Here is a 12,462-nt window from a genome sequence, read left to right as displayed (position 1 = left end):
AAGGCAGGAAACTGGGGCTGAGAAGGAAATGGATCAGCCACGATGAAATGGCAGACCAGACTCGATGGGCCAAATGGCCTAATTCTGCATTGAGATCCTATGGTCTAAAACAATAATAATCAGGAAGCTTTAGCATCATTTCTGTCTTTAGCAGAACCATTGCAATACAAAAGCAGCTGGGTCCAGCAGCTCACTGGCTGGTCTCTCCTTACTGTGAGACCTCTGTAATATCAGTGTGCTCCTGCTGAAATGTAGAGCTATTAAGAAATCTTTTTACCAAAGGTCCTAACTCCTATCCCAACATAGTGTCTGCTACAGTACATCAAAGGCAATACCACAGAATACTTAAAGTGCACTTAAGAGCATACTTTGCAAAAATAAAAACCTCTTCATTTTCCCTGCTGCCACACCAACACTTGAGACCATAATGGAAGTCTGTCATTCAGTGTGAATTTTCAATTAGCCCTTTGTAAAGCCTAGTGCACAGAATTAAACAGCAGTCCAAACATAGAACAGTACAGTGCAGGAACGGGCCCTTCACACATCATTAGCCACAATTAGTTGAACTCCAACTCCAAGAAGATCACAACCTTGTCGTAGGGTTTGGAGGCTTGCGTGCCTCGATGACTCAGAGAGCTACGTTAGTTGGAGTCAGGGTTTTATGCTTTGGCTCTTGGTAGAAGCAAGCCAAACAGGTTAAGAGTGCCCCACCCTGACTGGTCAAACAAAACTGTTCCGGAAACAGCAATGAAGAATCCTTCTACATCTGCGTGTGACAGTATTCCTGAGTCTCCAACCGGGACTTTCATGGCTGACAGTAGTGAAAACTGAGAGGAAGCTACTGACACGACAAAGGAAGCCCTGAGCGTCACTAGAGATGGAGAACCTCATTGCTGCCCTAAATGCCAGCAGAGTAACTAAACTAATTTATCCTGCCTGAATAATTACCATCCCCCCTCCATTCGCTCCATATTTATGTGCATATCAACCAGCTTCTTAAATGCTTCTGTCATATTTGTTCCACCACCGTTCCTGCCAGGTCTTTCCAGGCACACACCATGCTCTGTGTAAAAACCTCTGCTCCACACCTCTCCTTAGAACTTGCTCAGCCACAGCTTCAATGCATGCCTCCTAGTATTAGATATTTGAACACTCGGAAAAAGATACCGTCTTCAGCCCTGTAAGCAGCCGAAGAGCTACATGTGCTGATACACCTCCTCCCTCACCTCCAATCAGGGCCCAAACAGTCCTTCCAGGTGAGGCAACACCTCACCTGTGAATCTGATGGGGTTGTCTATTGCGTCCGCTGCTCCCAGCGCAGCATCCTCTACACTGGTGAGACCTGTCGTAAATTGAGGGAACGCTTTGTCAAGCGTCTCCACTCTGTCCGCCAAAAGTGGATCTTCCTGGTGGCCAAACATTTTAATTTTGATTCCCATTCCAACATGTCGGTCCATAGTCTCCTCGTCTGCCACAATGAGGCCACCTCAGGGTGGAGGAGCAACACCTTATATTCCGTTTGGGTAGCCTCCAAGCTGCTGGCATGAATATCAATTTCTCCTTCCAGTAAAAAGAAATTCTCTTCCCCTTCCCCTCATCTTCTATCCCCCACTCTGGCCTCTTACCTCTTCTCCCCTGCCTATTACATCCCTGGTCCCCGTCCTCCTTCCCTTTCTCCTATGGTGCACTCTCCTCTTCTATCAGATTACTTCCTCTCCAGCCCTTCACCTTTCTCACCCACCTGGCTTCACTCATCGCCTTCCAGCTACCCTCCCTCACCCTCCCCGACCTTTTTATTCTGGTGTCTTCCCCCTCCATTTCCAGTCCTGAAGAAGGGTCTCAGCCCGAATCGTCGACAGCTTATTCCTCTCCATTGATGCTGCCTGACCTGCTGAGTTCCTGCAGCATTTTCTGTGTGTTATTCACTACCTCTCATAACCTTGTCAACCTGTACCAGGTCTTCTCTCAGCCTCCAAAATTCCAGTTAAAACTACCCGAGTGTATCCAGCCTCTCCTTATAGCTCATAGACTCTAATGCAGGCAGCTTCCAATTCCATACCAAAACTTGCAATAAAGCTGAGATTCCAAAGAGTTCCTTCAATTGCTTTTTGTTCCCACTCCAGATTCCAGCAACTACAATCTCTGTGTCTGTGATTCCAATCAACTTTAGTCAAAATCTCCCCTTTCTTTGAAAATACAGTGTGGCAGACCCTTCGGCCCACCAGCTGCAACACCCAGCAACCCGCTGATCTAACCCCAGGACAATTTATAATGACCAATTAACCAGTACAAATTTGGACAGTGGGAGGAAGCCAGAGCAGCCGGAGGAAACCCACGCGCACACAGGAAAGAATGTACAAACTTGCTTACAGAGGATGCCGGAATCGAACTCTGAACTCCAAACTTTGAACTTCGCAGAGAAATTTTATGTACAGAGAGTGGTAAGTATATGAGACATGCTGCCAGAGGAGGATAACATGGAATCTGATACGATTGAACAGAGAATTAAAGAGACACTTACATAATCATGTATGGCTTGAGTAATCATATTCACATGACCATGATTGTGCTTGGCAAACTTTTCTACAGAAGCAGTTTGCCATTACCTTCTTCTGGGCAGTGTCTTTACAAGACGGGTGACCCCAGTCACGATCAATACTCTTCAGAGATTGTCTGCTTGGTGTCAGTGGTTGCATAACCAAGACTTGTGATCTGCACCGGCTGCTCGTATGACCATCCACCACCTGCTCCCGTGGCTTCATGTGACGCTAATCTGGGGGCTAAGCAGATGCTACACCTTGCCCAAGGGTGACTTGCAGGCTACTGGAGGGAAGCAGCGCCTTACACCTCCTTTGTTAGAGACATATCTCCACCCTGTCAACCGACACTTACATGGACAAGGAATAGAAGGATAGGGACCAAACCCAGGAAAATGGGATTTGTGTGGGATAGGCAAAATGGATCAGAATGAAGTTTGCTTGCATGGATTAAACTTAGGTTAGACCAAACTTGGAGTACTGTGTGCAGTTCTGGTCACCCCATTACAAGAAGGATGAGGAGGCTTTGGAGGGGGTGCAGAAAAGCTTCGCCAACATGCTGCCTAGTTTTGAGGGTATGAGTTAGAAGGCTTGATAGACTTGGTTTCCCTAGAGTGTCAAAGACTGAGGAGAGACCTGATAAAAGTTTATAAAACTATGAGAGACAAGGGCACTACGGTTAACGCAAATCTATTACAGCTTGGGGTGCTCCGGAGTTCAGAGTTCAATTCCGGTGGAGTTATAAAACCATATAACAATTACAGCACAGAAACAGGTCACCTTGGCCCTTCTAGTCCATGCCGAACGCTTACTCTCACCTAGTCCCACTGACCCGCACTCAGCCCATAACCCTCCATTCCTTTCCTGTCCATATACCTATCCAATTTTACTTTAAATGACAATATTGAACCTGCCTCTATCACTTCTACTGGAAGCTCGTTCCACACAGCTACCACTCTCTGAGTAAAGAAATTTCCCCTCGTGTTACCCCTAAAATTTTGCCCCCTAACTCTCAACGCATGTCCTCTTGTTTGAATCTCCCCTATTCTCAATGGAAAAAGCCTATCAACATCGACTCTATCTATCCTCCTCATTATTGTAAATAACTCTATCAAGTCCCCCCTCAACCTTCTACGCTCCAAAGAATAAAGACCTAACTTGTTCAACCCTTCTCTGTAACTTAGGTATTTTTATTTTTTAACAGGTTCTGTACATCCTCCCTTTTCTTCAGGTGCTCCAGTTGCCCCCACAGTCCTAAGACATTCAGGTAGGTTCACTGTAAGTTGTTCCGTGATTGGATTAGGTTTGATCAATGGCTGCTGGGGGCTGGGAGGGCCTGCATCACTCAATAAGTACGTGGATAGGCAGATAGATACAACTGATAGAGCAGCCACTCACTCTTTTTCTTAGTGTAGGAATGTCAAACACTAGCATTTAAGGTAAGAGTGGAAAAGCTCATAGGAGATGTGCGGGTCAAATATTTTATTGACGCAGTCAATTAGCAGATTGCCAGGGGAGGTGGTGGAGGCAGATACGATAGAGGTGCTTAAGAGGCATTTAGACAGTCACACAAATGTGTAGGCAGAAGAGATTTAGTTTAATTCGGCATCACGTTTAGCACAGATATTGTGGGCTCAGGGTCCATTTCTGTGCTGTACTGTTCTATATCATCGTGGGCTCAGGGTCCATTTCTGTGTTGTACTGTTCTATATCATTGTGGGCTCAGGGTCCATTTCTGTGCTGTACTGTTCTATATCATCGTGGGCTCAGGGTCCATTTCTGTGTTGTACTGTTCTATATCATCGTGGGCTCAGGGTCCATTTCTGTGTTGTACTGTTCTATATCATCGTGGGCTCAGGGTCCATTTCTGTGCTGTACTGTTCTATATCATCGTGGGCTCAGGGTCCATTTCTGTGCTGTACTGTTCTATATCATCGTGGGCTCAGGGTCCATTTCTGTGCTGTACTGTTCTATATCATTGTGGGCTCAGGGTCCATTTCTGTGCTGTACTGTTCTATATCATCGTGGGCTCAGGGTCCATTTCTGTGTTGTACTGTTCTATATCATCGTGGGCTCAGGGTCCATTTCTGTGCTGTACTGTTCTATTTCATTGTGGGCTCAGGGTCCATTTCTGTGCTGTACTGTTCTATATCATTGTGGGCTCAGGGTCCATTTCTGTGTTGTACTGTTCTATATCATTGTGGGCTCAGGGTCCATTTCTGTGCTGTACTGTTCTATATCATTGTGGGCTCAGGGTCCATTTCTGTGCTGTACTGTTCTATATCATTGTGGGCTCAGGGTCCATTTCTGTGTTGTACTGTTCTATATCATTGTGGGCTTAGGGTCCATTTCTGTGCTGTACTGTTCTATATCATTGTGGGCTCAGGGTCCATTTCTGTGCTGTACTGTTCTATATCATCGTGGGCTCAGGGTCCATTTCTGTGTTGTACTGTTCTATATCATCGTGGGCTCAGGGTCCATTTCTGTGTTGTACTGTTCTATATCATCGTGGGCTCAGGGTCCATTTCTGTGCTGTACTGTTCTATATCATTGTGGGCTCAGGGTCCATTTCTGTGCTGTACTGTTCTATATCATTGTGGGCTCAGGGTCCATTTCTGTGTTGTACTGTTCTATATCATCGTGGGCTCAGGGTCCATTTCTGTGCTGTACTGTTCTATATCATCGTGGGCTCAGGGTCCATTTCTGTGTTGTACTGTTCTATATCATCGTGGGCTCAGGGTCCATTTCTGTGTTGTACTGTTCTATATCATCGTGGGCTCAGGGTCCATTTCTGTGTTGTACTGTTCTATATCATCGTGGGCTCAGGGTCCATTTCTGTGCTGTACTGTTCTATATCATCGTGGGCTCAGGGTCCATTTCTGTGCTGTACTGTTCTATATCATCGTGGGCTCAGGGTCCATTTCTGTGCTGTACTGTTCTATATCATCGTGGGCTCAGGGTCCATTTCTGTGCTGTACTGTTCTATATCATTGTGGGCTCAGGGTCCATTTCTGTGCTGTACTGTTCTATATCACTGTGGGCTCAGGGTCTATTTCTGTGCTGTACTGTTCTATATCATTGTGGGCTCAGGGTCCATTTCTGTGCTGTACTGTTCTATATCATTGTGGGCTCAGGGTCCATTTCTGTGTTGTACTGTTCTATATCATCGTGGGCTCAGGGTCCATTTCTGTGCTGTACTGTTCTATAACATTGTGGGCTCAGGGTCCATTTCTGTGCTGTACTGTTCTATATCATCGTGGGCTCAGGGTCCATTTCTGTGTTGTACTGTTCTATATCATCGTGGGCTCAGGGTCCATTTCTGTGCTGTACTGTTCTATAACATTGTGGGCTCAGGGTCCATTTCTGTGCTGTACTGTTCTATATCATTGTGGGCTCAGGGTCCATTTCTGTGCTGTACTGTTCTATATCATCGTGGGCTCAGGGTCCATTTCTGTGCTGTACATCTTGTTGGCACCATGGCTCTATGATTAAGGGTCCCTAAATGTTTAATTTGCTATTCTCCATTTGGAAAGAGCTTTTTTTTACGACCATAAGATAGAGGAGCAGAATTAGGCCGTTTGGCCGATCAAGTCTGCTCTGCCATTTCAACATTGCTGATCCAATTTTCCTCTCAGCCCCAATGTCCTGCCTTCTCCCTGTATCTCTTCATGCCCTGACCAATCAATAATCTATCAACTTCTGCCTTAAATATACATAAAGACTTGGCCTCCACAGCTGCCTGTGGCAAAGAATTCCACAGATTCTACACTCTGTGGCTAAAGAAATTCCTCTTCTCCTTTCTAAAAGGGCATTCCTAATCCTTCTGAATTCCAGTGAATATAGGCCCAGAGCCATCAAACACTCCTCATATGACAAGTCATTCAAGCTTGGAATCATTTTCATGAACCTCCTTTAAACCCTCTCCAGTGTTAGTACATCCTTTCTAAGATATGGGGCCCAAAACTGCTCACAATACTCCAAGTGAGGCCTCACCAGTATTTTATAAAGTCTCAGTATTACATCCTTGCTTTTATATTCTAGTCATCTTGAAATTAATGCTGACATTGCATTTGCCTTCCTTATCACAGACTTAACCAGCAAATTAACCTTTAGGGAATCCTGCACAAGGACTCCCAAGTCCCTTTACACCTCAGTTTTTTGTATTTTCTCTCCATTTAGAGAACAGTCAACCCTTTCATTTCTTCTACCAAAGTGCATGGCCCAACACAGTATTCCATCTGCCATTTCTTTGCCCGTTCTCCTAATCTGTCTCAGTCCTTCTACAGCCTTTCTACTTCCTCAAAGCTACCTGCCCTTCCACCTATCTTCATATTAACTGCAAACTTTGCAACAAAGCCATCACTTCCATCATCCAAATCATTGACGTACAATGTAAAAAGAACCGGTCCCAACACAGACCCCTGTGGAACACCACTAATTGCCACTCATTGCCTCCTGCCAGTCAGACACTGCTTTACCCGTGCTAGAATCTTTCCTATAATACCATGGGCTCTTAACTTGTTAAGCAGCCTCATGTGTGACACCTTGTCAAGGGCCTTCTGTAAATCCAAGTACACAACATTAAGCAATTCTCCTTTGTCTAACCTCCTTGTTATTTCTTCAAAGAATTCCAACAGACTTGTCAAGCAAGATTTTCCCTTGAGGAAACCATCCTGACCATGGTCTATGTTATTATGTACCTACAAGTACTCTGAGATCTCATCCTTAGCAATCAACTCCAACATCTTCCCAACTGCTGAGGTCAGTCTAACTAGCCTATTGTTTCCTTTCTTCTGCCTCCCTTTGTTCTTGAAGAATGCAGTGACATTTGCAATTTTGCAGTCTTCCAGAATCTAATGATTCTTGAAAGATCATTTTTAATGCCTCCATGATTTCTTCAGCAACTTCTTTCAGATCTGAGTTGTAAAGGGATTAGGGAGTTCCCGTACAGCATCCACTGGTTAATTTGCTTGTTGAGTCAGTGGTGAGGAAGGCAAATGCAATGTTAGCGTTCATTTCAAGAGGACTAGAATATAAAAGCAAAGATGTAATGCTGAGGTTTATAAAGCACTGGTGAGGCCTCACTTGGAGTACTGTGAGCAGGTTTGGGCCCCTTATCGAAGGAAGGATGTGCTGACATTGGAGAAGATTCAGAGGAGGTTCATGAGAATGAAAATCTTTGCAATCACAGAATCATACAAAGAGCGTTTGATAGCTCTGGGCTGGTACTCACTGGAATTCAGAAGAATAAGGGGAAACCTCATTGAAACCTATCGAATGGTGAAAGGCCTTGATAGAGTGGATGTGGAGAGGATGTTTCCTATGGTGGGGGAGTCTAAGACCAGAGGGGACAGCTTCAGAATAGAGGAGTATCCTTTTAGAACAGAGTTGAGGAGGAATTTCTTTAACCAGAGTGTGGTAATCTGTGGAATTTGTCCAAGTCTTTATGTACATCTAAGGCAGAGGTTGATAGATTCTTGATTAGGCAGGGCGTGAAGTGATACGGGGGATCCATATCTTATGGTCTTGGGTGGAGTAAGGTCCAATGTGATAACTGGTTAGGTGAACAGGTTCAGAGAGAGGAACACACCTGGTTAAAGGCTGAATGACCCGAGTCTTGAACTTGTGTTTCAACAGGTCCCGGTGAAGTTCTTCGAAGTGTTTGAACTTCTTCTTCAGTGTCCAGGCGAAGTCCCCGTGGGTGATCCTCATCATGTACACGGTACTCGGCCGAACCTTGGCAATGGTGGGAGAGGGGAGAAGTAACCAGTTAGTTGGGATTTAGACCATCAGGCACAGGAGCAGAATCAGGCCATGGCTGATTTATTACCCCCCTCAACCCCATTCTCCTGCCTTCTCCCCATTACCTTTGACACCCTTACCAATCAAGAACCTATCAACCTCTGCTTTAAATATACCCAAAGATGTGGCCTCCACAGCTGCCTGTGGCAATGAATTCCACAGATTCACCACCCTCTGGCTAAAGAAATTCCTCTTTATCACCATTCTAAAGGATCGCCCCTCTGTTCTGAGGCTGGGTCCTCTGGTCTTAGCAAAGAACAGCTAGGAATGAATTCCACAGATTCACCATCCTCTGGCTAAAGAAATTCCTCCTCATCTTTGTTCTCAAGCAGGAGGCCCCAACCTTTTTTATTGCAATGGCCTTACCACCAACAGAGGGGACTGCAGACCCCAGATTGGGAACCCCTGTGAGGGGCATCCTTCTATTCTGAGGCTTATTCTCTGGTCCTAGACTCCCCACCACCCATCTGAAGCATCCTCTCTAAACTCCAGCGAGTACACGCGCAGGGCCAACAAACGCTCTTCATATGTTAACCCTTTTATTCCCAGGATCATTCTCGGGAACCTCCTCTGGACCCTTTTGCACAGAAAGCCCAAACCTGTACAACACCAGTACTGGTTATCCACCACCCCCATCACTCTCGCACAGATCATCTTGCTAGCTTTAAAATTCAAAGTAAATTTATTGTCTAGTACTACGTTAAGATTCATTTTATTTCAGGCATTTACAGGAAAAGAGAAATGCAGTAGAATTTTACCAAAATGGATAACGAACCAATGTACAAAAGAAGACAAACAGTACAAGTAAAAAAAATACTGAAAAATGAAACTTGCAAAGAGTCTTTGAAAGTGAGTCACACACACAAAACGCTGGAGGCCCTGACCTGGTGAGTTCCTCCAGCATTTTTTGTGTGTTGCTCAGATTTCCAGCATCTGCAGATGTTCTCTAGTTTGTGATCTGAAAGTGAGCCTGTAGTTGGTAGAATCAGTTCAGAATAAAGGTGAATGGCGTTATCTGCACCAGTTCAAGAGACTGATGGTTGCAGGGTAATAATTGTTCCTGAGCCCGGTGACGTGGGACCTCAGGCTTCTGTACCTCCGGCCTGACGGCAGCAGCGAGACGAGGTACTATCTCGATGTACTGACGTGATGAAATGATCTCAAACATGAGAAATTCAGCAGATGCTGGAAATCCAGAGCAACAAACACAAAATGCTGGAGGAACTCAGCAGGCCAGGCAGCATCTATGGAAAAGAGTGAACAGTCGACATTTTGGGCTGAGACCCTTCATCAGGACTCGAAAGGAAGAGTGGAGGTCAGAGTAAGAAGTTGGGGAGAGGGGAGGAAGAAGTACAAGGTGGTAGGCGATAGGTGAAATCGGGAGAGGGGGAGAGGTGAAGTAAAGAGCTGGGAAGTTGATTGGTGAAAGAGATAAAGGGCTGAGGGGTAGAAGGGGATCTGATAGGAGAGGACAGGAAAACATGGAAGAAAGGGAAGGGGGAGGAGCACCAGAGGGAGGTGATGGGCAGGTAAGAAGAGAAAGTATGATAGGGAAACAAGAATGGGAAGTGCTGGGGGTGGGGTAATTACTGGAAGTTCAACAAATCAACGTTCATGCCATCAAGTTGGAAGCTACCTCACTGGAATATAAAACGTTGCTCCTCCAATCTGAGTGTGGCCTCATCTTGGCCGTAGGGGAGACTGACATGTCAGAATGGGAATGGGAAGCAGAATTGAAATGGGTGGTTACCGGGAGATCTGTATGGATGGCAAGCAAGACCACAAGAAACTACACAGCCCAGTCCTTGATAAAACACTATCTGCCTCTCTAGGCACCAACGGTGTCTACACTCCTAACTGCCTCAGAAAGGCAGTTGACGTGTGAAGCGGTCCATGGGGCAGAAGTTTGTAAACACATACCTTCCCATTACAAGACCATTGAATGAACCTCTTGTACATTGAAGATAAACTGTTGACATCACAATCTACCTCCTCGTGGCCCTCGCACCGTATTATCTGCCTGCACTACACTTTGACCGTAACTGTAAAAGTTTCTTCTGCACACCATTACTGCTTTCCCTTGTACTACCTCAAAGAACTTATGGCTTGAAATTATTGACATCAATGTCTTGAAAAATTAATTTTTTCATTGTACTTCTGAACATGTGACAATAACAAACCAATCACCAGTCCAGCACAGGAACAGGCCCTTCACCCAACAATCACCATCATCGTTACGTGCCGTGTCGTATGACGCGAGTGATTGTAGTCTTTCCATGACCATGATTGTTCTTGGCAAATGTTTCTACCGAGGTGGTTTGCCATTGCCTTCTTCTGAGCAGTGTCTTTACAAGATGGGTGACCCCCAGCCATTATCAATACTCTTCAGCAATTGTCTGCCTGGCGTCAGTGGTCGCATAACCAAGACGTGTGATCTGCACCGGCTGCTCATACGACCATCCGCCACCTGCTCCCATGACTTCACGTGACTCTGATTGGGTAGGGGAAGCCAAGCAGATGCTACACCTTGCCCAGGCTAGCAGAAGGAAAGAGCGCCTTACACATCCTTTGGGAGAGAGGCATCTCCACCCCATCACCCAGTCAACCAATAATGCCTCTGTCAACTATGGTGCTAATTTGAATGAGTACCATCAGCCTGCATTTGACTGATATCCCTCCCTGGTCTGTTTCCATCTGAGAGACCACTGGTTGCTGTCGCTTCCTTTGGAGGGGTCGCCGGTTCAAAGTGCTGCACTCAGAAAGGCCACTGGTTCCTGTCCCTTCCTTTGGAGGGATCGCCGGTTCAAAGTGCTGCACTCAGAAAGGCCACTGGTTCCTGTCCCTTCCTTTGGAGGGATCGCCGGTTCAAAGTGCTGCACTCAGAAAGGCCACTGGTTCCTGTCCCTTCCTTTGGAGGGGTCGCCGGTTCAAAGTGCTGCACTCAGAAAGGCCACTGGTTCCTGTCCCTTCCTTTGGAGGGGTTGCCGGTTCAAAGTGCTGCACTCAGAAGGGCCACTGGTTCCTGTCCCTTCCTTTGGAGGGGTCGCCGGTTCAAAGTGCTGCACTCAGAAAGGCCACTGGTTCCTGTCCCTTCCTTTGGAGGGGTCGCCGGTTCAAAGTGCTGCACTCAGAAAGGCCACTGGTTCCTGTCCCTTCCTTTGGAGGGGTTGCCGGTTCAAAGTGCTGCACTCAGAAGGGCCACTGGTTCCTGTCCCTTCCTTTGGAGGGGCCACTGGTTCACGTTGCTTCCCTCGGAACTGCCCTCGGCTGGGTCTCCATGCTCTTGGAGATGTTATTGAAATTCTGAGGTTTATGGGTTGGACTGTAGTTCATATTGGCCTCTTTCAGTCCTATGGTTTTTCTTGCATTCCCGCCCAGTTTTTCTCATTGCCGATTGGTGGGCTGGGGGTTTGGGGTGTGATGTTCTTGCTGTTGTTTCTCCACGTGGATGTTCTGTTAGTTTTTGTGTGAGGGAGGGGTTGGGCTTGTGAGTTTTAGTTTCTTTTTCTTTTCATGCATGGGGGCATGCAACTGGAATGCGAGGGGGGGGTTGATGTCTTTCTTTCAACTACTGCAGTTTTCTGTATTTTATGGCTATCTGGAGAAGGCAGATCTCAGAGTCGTATTCTGCATACAAACTTTCATAATAAAATGAGCTTTGACCTATCAACCTTCTTCTCTCACAATTATATAAATCTGTCAGGTCTCTGCTCAACTTCCGACACTCCATAGAAACGCTCGTCCAATCTTTCCTTACAGCTCATACCCTCTAAGCCAGGCAGCGTCCTGGTGAACCTCTTCTGTACCCTCCACATCCCCCCGGACCACAGCTGCACACAATACTCCGAGTGCAGCCTAACCAAAGTTTTATACAGCAGCAACGCAACTTCCCAACCCCACAGCTGATGAATGCAAGCACATCACATGCCTTCATTACCATCCTATCTACTTTCAGGGAGCTGTGGACATTCAACCAAAGATTCCTCTCTGCGGATTATAAGGAAAGCAACTCCACTCCACTGACACCAGCTTGCAAGCTGCTCCATATCACCGTCAATTCTGGATAATCAAGCACGCAGAGTGGACCGTTAAGCCTCACCTGCTTATACTAACATACAACATA

At 46.2% G+C, this 12,462-nt stretch overlaps 1 protein-coding gene across 1 annotated transcript in view; it reads right to left on the bottom strand.

The window, feature by feature from the left end:
* LOC140729227 (phospholipase D1-like) overlaps window positions 1–12,462 on the bottom strand; it is a 162,305-nt gene that overhangs the window by 79,896 nt on the left and 69,947 nt on the right. The window contains exon 4 of the mRNA XM_073048753.1: window positions 8,128–8,273. Within this exon, the coding sequence (XP_072904854.1) occupies window positions 8,128–8,273 (146 nt within the window). The remainder of the gene's footprint in view (window positions 1–8,127; window positions 8,274–12,462) is intronic.

Source organism: Hemitrygon akajei, chromosome 6 (assembly GCF_048418815.1).
Source record: "Hemitrygon akajei chromosome 6, sHemAka1.3, whole genome shotgun sequence".
NCBI classification, from domain to species: domain Eukaryota; kingdom Metazoa; phylum Chordata; class Chondrichthyes; order Myliobatiformes; family Dasyatidae; genus Hemitrygon; species Hemitrygon akajei.
Note: the sequence above shows the minus strand (reverse complement) of the source record. Positions and strands in the feature narration are given on the sequence as shown.